The sequence below is a fragment of the Corythoichthys intestinalis genome, chromosome 2 (assembly GCF_030265065.1).
Source record: "Corythoichthys intestinalis isolate RoL2023-P3 chromosome 2, ASM3026506v1, whole genome shotgun sequence".
Lineage (NCBI taxonomy): Eukaryota > Metazoa > Chordata > Actinopteri > Syngnathiformes > Syngnathidae > Corythoichthys > Corythoichthys intestinalis.
The window spans coordinates 66,242,503-66,248,475 of NC_080396.1; the positions used below are offsets into that span (position 1 = coordinate 66,242,503).

A 5,973-nucleotide genomic window follows, 5' to 3' on the forward strand; every position below is an offset into this window, starting at 1 on the left:
TTATCTTAAAATATTGTTATTTGCAGCCTGTGCAGACTTTTCAGATATTCATACATTAATCATTGTCGAGGTAAAACGTAAGTATAATTTATGTTGAATATTGCAATTTAAATTTGCTAATAAAATCCAGACATTTATTCTGGACATTTATATTTATTCTATAATGTTTTAGTAGTTTTTGAAAACAAAGGTGTCAGGGGCCAGACAGAAGAGGACCACAAATGCATCACGTTTACAGTTCTTTCCTTTTATTGAAGGGATGGTGAGGCCCACACACAACAGCAGGCCAGGCAAAAAGCAGGCAGCACTACAAAAAAGGGCTAGGCAGAATTCTAAAAGGCAGAATCAAGGTACCGGGGCAGGAGAGCAGGGCGAAGTCAGGCAGATTTGGACAGCTTGGCATGCAGGCAAAATGCAGGCTTTGCAGACGGTCTGACAGAGTGGAACTGAAAAATCAAGGCTTTAAATACACAGGTTGATAGCTGAGTGAAGCAGTGCTATTGGCTGGGCTGTGAGTAGGTGGATTGAAAACAGGTGGGGATAATTGAAGGCAATCAGGCAATGCTGCAGCAGGGACTGAGGCCATGACAAAAGGATACGTCATTCAATAAACGTTTAGGGAAAGTGACTATTTTTGATTAAAAAAAACCAAATTACTGTATATTGTAGCATCTACAAGGATGCCAACTTGGAGATGATAATATACAATTTTCCTACTGAGTGTGCATTATTTCCAATTGTACCCACCAGAACGCCACAAACTATGTTTAAAAAAAATAAATAAAAAGCCCTTTACACTCGCCACGCTAAATGCCAACACTAACGATAACGAGCATGCTATGCCAACACTCCAAGCCACTTGGTCAAAAATCATTGCGTTTGAAACAGTCACCTCCGCCCCCCTGAATTTTCTGTATGATCAGAGTAAATTAAATTGCTTGTTAAAGTTTACAATTTGTTGGCATTCATATTGATGTCATAAATGCAATAGGCATCCTGTTTGACATAATTCCTTTTTATTTACATATATTCTACACAGCTTCCACAACGCAAAATACAACTTCATGAACCTCAAGGTCAGGCTATCATTCAGATTTGATAAAACAAAAACAAAAAAACTCATATGTGAGTGCGGGGGATTTAACCTAACCTGCACTCCAGTTAGATAAGTCACAAAAAAACACGATAACGAAAAAGTACCTTGGGCAATTAGGGGGTGAGAAATTAATTTTACATAACAGACATGCAATCAGAAGTGACAGTCAAATGAAAATTAAAAACACAGCGGAATGGAAATATGAGAGAGTCAGAAATAGCTATCAAAGATTCTCCATCAATTACTACATCAATTTCTCCAGAAGATAATTATAGAAAACAGACTTTGGAAAAAATAACCAGAGCACATACAATCATCCCTGACCTGTACAGCTGTCCATGACCGTTCTTTAAGGAATTCGACGAGTTGGGCCTCGTCCCCTTCTCCCGACATAGCCCCCTCTGCTACCTTGCCCCCTGCGAAACCATCCAGGCACCCCAAATGTCTCCAGATTGCGCTTGCGTTCCTCTGCCCAGGTTAATCTGAAACAAATGTTGGACAAAAACAGCCATGAACAAGTTAATCCAGTTTGAGCTAGGTGTTGAACCGTACAAGGTAGAATACCTAAGTTTATTATCAGAAGATATATTATCGAAGAAGGATTTTGCTTTGTCATAGTAGCATTTTGGTCCAAAATGATCTTCTGGATTCAGATGCGCTTCATTGCTTTGTTTTATGTCTGTATTTCCATCTGAAGAAAATGTACAGATCCAAGTTATGATAATGGTCTGTTTTAGCAATGTCACTTATTTTTTACTTAAATACACATCCAAGAAAAAAAAAAAAAAAAAAACATCTTTGAGTAACCATAGATGCAATTTATGCTATGTGAACCAACCTTTCATATTCAACCTATCCTGTATCTCCCGCTCCAACTCCTTATTAAACTGTGCATTTGAGTAGTCAAAATCAAAATCCGTGTCAAATTTGAGAGTGGCTGAGGGACCCTTTGCTACCATCAGCGGGCCCCTATTACGGTTCCTGCGTCTTCGGGCACCTATAGTCCAATCATGAGGAATCAGTTACTCATTTCCAAATCCGCCTGCTGGTATTTTAGGAATATTTACCTTGCCGTCTGGTAGGAGGCCCATTGCCATTTTGCTGCTGAGAGGATTCTTGTGAATTGGAAACAACCGGGACTGACCTCACTTCAAATAACATACATGTTTATGACATTAACAACACAGCTCGATTCATTCCCAATTAAAAAGTTAAACCGATCTGCTTAACAGATTTGAAAAGTAATGCACTTCACACTCACTGCTGGACCCAGTGCCCCTTCTGGTTTCTCTTCTCACTCGTAAAGGCCTTCTCTTCTCCCACTGCTGATCTTGCTCCTGAGGTGCAGTAACACTCAACTCTCTAAACTCTTCTGCACTCAGAATTTGAACTGCCTTTTCCACCATGAAGCCTTTTCGAACATGCAAACCTGGAAGGATGGACCCTGAAGTGGAAATAAATGGGAATGGAAAAATATTAAAGTATAAGCGTCAAATACATGATGAAATTTGCCACTAGCATACCAAGGCCAAGAGCTGCAGCATACTGATGAGTAAGAAGCGAACTGGCAGCAAGCTGGCTGTAGGGAGGCATCTGCATTGGACTAAAAGGTGGGTAGGCACTTGAAGGACCTACACTTGATGACTGGCAAAAAATTAAAAAAAAAAAAAAAAAAAAAAAACACAGTCGATAATTTCACAATTTACCATCAAAGCTTTAATCTGCAAAACACTTACTAATAATGATGAATTGTATGACTGTTAAAAGAACCCATTAAAGATTCTCTATACAAAACAAATGTGAAACCATTAAACAAAAATCTATCTCACCTGTACTATTGCTGGATCTGCAGGTAGACCATGGTGCTTTGGAGCTTCACACAAAGTGATGTCTCGGATATCACTTCCCCGGAACGTGATATACTCGTGAATATCATCTTTGGGAGGTGTGGGTCTATCGGTAGGTCGTCCTTCCGTTCCAAAACATTTGACTAGATGAGATGTATCAATGAGGCTTAATTGTTGTAGAGCAAGTCCCTGCTTGAGTTGCTGTTTTTACTCACCTTTTGCCAGAACAACTGTGGAGTTGACTTTGTCAATTGTGTACAAAATCCCCTCGTAACGATTTTGGGCTCTTGAAAGTAGCCCTATTTTGCAGCCAATATATGGCTTCACAGAACTCATGACCGTTTCTCAAAGGCCTCATGAGTTTTACAAGCCTGAATCAGGCAGTGCAAGCAACAAATTGAAATTTGAAAGGTCTGCTCTAAGATAACATTAAGCCACACCCACAAATGCTTCATCACACCTGGTCATGATGAGGCTTTGACTTTTCATCCTTAAATATAATTGTTTGGGTGTGACTCATCTCGTGACAACTTGAACCATGAAGCTATTTTTTTAAATGAATGGAAATAAATGTAGTGTTTGAAATCAATGTTTCTTTATTTAATGCTTTCATGCTTTTTTTCTTTTTTAACCCATTTAACTCATTGAAAGATGACCACGGCGAGTCCTCCCAGTGTAAACGAATTGGGCATCTATCACCGTCAATGGCATGCAATGAATTAAATTACCGTTTTGGCCGGAATATAAGACGGCCCTGATTATAAGACGTCCCCCTCTTTTTCAACACTCAAGTTTGAAAAAAAGACTTTTTGAACACCAAATTAATTTTTATACTGAAAATAATTACAGCACATGCAAAACAAATGATGATAGCAATATATTTGAGAGAAAAAGCATGTAATTTTGCCTCATTCACATCTTAATACCTGAACATTTAAATATGTAAACTAAAGTGCAATCACATTCCTAAATGAATGGCTTCTGGTTTTTGAAATGTAAATAAACCAATCTTTTGTGATAAAACAACAAAATTGCAATAACTACATTAACCATCAAAGTGAAGTCTAACTGTAACTGTAGTCTTGAAACAAATCTGAATAAGGAAAAACATTGCAATAAAACAATGCAAATTGTTTAAAACTGGCTTCAATGATATCCGGCGCCATCTAGCGTCGTGAATGGGGAGAGTAGCTGAGATCTGCCATGACAGAACATAAATTCAATGATATCTGGCGCCATCTAGCGTGGTGAAAGGGTATGATGTCTAGACCGTGAATGTAAGACGACCCTCTCTTTCTCAGTCTTATTTCAATGCAAAAAAACACCGTCTTATATTCGGGCCAATACGGTATATGAAAAAGAAATCTACTTTAGAGTTTCACTTAGGGCTGTAACAAATGTATATTTCCGTTTTTGTTTTTTTGTTTTTTCATTTTAATTGTATTGATAAAGCTTCTTTTTATGTATTTATTTTTACATTGTATTAATTCATCAATTAATTTATAATTACATTAAAAAATAATTTTTAAAATTAGTCACCCTGTAAAGGGTTAGAGAAGAGGTCTTAAGTGTTTTTTTAGTGACCAAAATAGCCACTTTACCGAGTATTAAGCGTAAACTTTTCAGTGGCTGTCCTATGGAGGTAGATTTGTGTTTCATTATTCAATCCCAAAAAAGTTGCTTCAATCAAAATATATATTTGCAGACACAAAGTCTCTTCAATCAAAAAACAAAATGTGTTTTGTGACTCAAAAGAAGCATTTGAAAACTATTATCCTTTGATTGAATTATTTTAATTTTGATTGAAATGAAGGTTTTTTTTGATTGAAACTTTTTTGATTGAAGTAGTTTTGTTTTGCGTTTGGGCCACATTTTAACTAGAACATTTGTGTTTTTATTATTCAATCAAAAAATAAGTTGCTTCAAACAAAAAATATTTTCAAAAGAAAAATCACAAAAAAACATTCAATCATAGAAAAAAAAAGTTTTTTAATGCGAAAAAATATTTGAGACTCAAAAATTTGCATTTGAACAGTTTTTTTTTTTTCATTGAAAATGTTTTCCTTGATTGAAGCAAAACATTTTGTGTTTTGGCCATATTATGTGGATTCCCCCAAAAGTTCAATTAAAAAAAAAAAAAAAAAAAAAAATCAATCAAAGATAAAAATCATTTGCAAAATTTAAATTGCCCTCCTCTAAAAACAATATATATTTTTTAAATATTATTTTCATTTGAAATTATTATTTTTTTGATTGAAGTGCAAAAGGTTTTGAATTCACTTTTTTATTTAAGTGCAAAAAGTTTTGAACTTTCTTTTCTCTTTTTTGAAGTGCAAAAAGTTTTCAACACACTTTGTAAATACAACCCGAGCAACGCAAGGACGTGCGATAATTATTTTTTTTTGATGACGCAAACTTGTTTTTCTGCTTCATGCTTGTACAGCGCCACAGCCGCTCACCCTCCCTTGTGCTATGCAGTGTGACCAAACTGTTTTTCATGGTCACCATTGCAGCTAGCGTTTGGTACTTAAAGTTTACAATGATTCACAGGCTGGTAGCTTTGATCTGACCAGAGAAGACTCAGTAGTTCTAGGATCAAATGCACAAATGTGTTAATCATTGTTAAGCTTGTAATACACTTGCGATAGCCCAGTCTGAAGTGTGCTTTGGCAACTCATTCATTGGGTAAGTGAGAATGGTTCTCCCCAGCGTGAGCATCAAAGCGTGAGTGAATTTGAGTGGACTCACTCAATGAAGCATTTAGACAACCATTGTTTTTAACGTTATTCTTGTTCAGAAATAATTCACATTATGAAGGTGGGTAGGATGGGTTTTCTCCGGTAGGGATGGGAATTGATAGGATTTTTATGATTCCGATTCCATTATCGATATTGCTTAACGATTCAATTCTTTATCGATTCTCTTATCGATTCTAATTTGGGGGAAAAGAACAACAAATGTTTTGATTGGCATCGAGTTTGTTTAATCAGAAGTCACGACCTTACAAACTCTCAACAAGGTCAAAAGAGG

General features: G+C 36.3%; 1 protein-coding gene across 2 annotated transcripts; it reads right to left on the bottom strand.

Annotated features, from left to right (window-relative positions):
- Window positions 1-285: 285 nt before the first annotated feature.
- Window positions 286-3,394, bottom strand: LOC130912358 (protein LSM14 homolog B-like). Of its 2 annotated transcripts, XM_057830402.1 has the most exons (9): window positions 3,159-3,394; window positions 2,926-3,086; window positions 2,620-2,740; window positions 2,358-2,540; window positions 2,164-2,244; window positions 1,935-2,093; window positions 1,661-1,787; window positions 1,421-1,578; window positions 286-446 (listed from the first exon to the last, which is right to left on the bottom strand). In XM_057830402.1, the coding sequence occupies exons 1-8, from the start codon at window positions 3,277-3,279 to the stop codon at window positions 1,446-1,448; spliced, it is 1,086 nt and encodes a 361-aa protein (XP_057686385.1). In that variant the 5' UTR covers window positions 3,280-3,394; the 3' UTR covers window positions 286-446; window positions 1,421-1,445. The 2 variants fall into 2 exon arrangements, with proteins under 2 accessions (XP_057686385.1, XP_057686384.1); XM_057830401.1 differs by lacking the exon at window positions 286-446 and having other exon boundaries at window positions 1,000-1,578.
- Between the last annotated feature and the right edge of the window lie 2,579 nt (window positions 3,395-5,973).

Excerpts from the sequence above, each read along its gene's own strand:
- LOC130912358 (XM_057830402.1), bottom strand. The coding sequence starts at position 3,279 with ATGAGTTCTGTGAAGCCATATATTGGCTGCAAAATAGGGCTACTTTCA. Across the intron at positions 2,094-2,163 it reads GCCTCCTACCAGACGGCAAG|GTGCCCGAAGACGCAGGAAC; the intron begins GTAAATATTCCT and ends ATTGGACTATAG. Across the intron at positions 1,788-1,934 it reads GGATAGGTTGAATATGAAAG|ATGGAAATACAGACATAAAA; the intron begins GTTGGTTCACAT and ends CATTTTCTTCAG.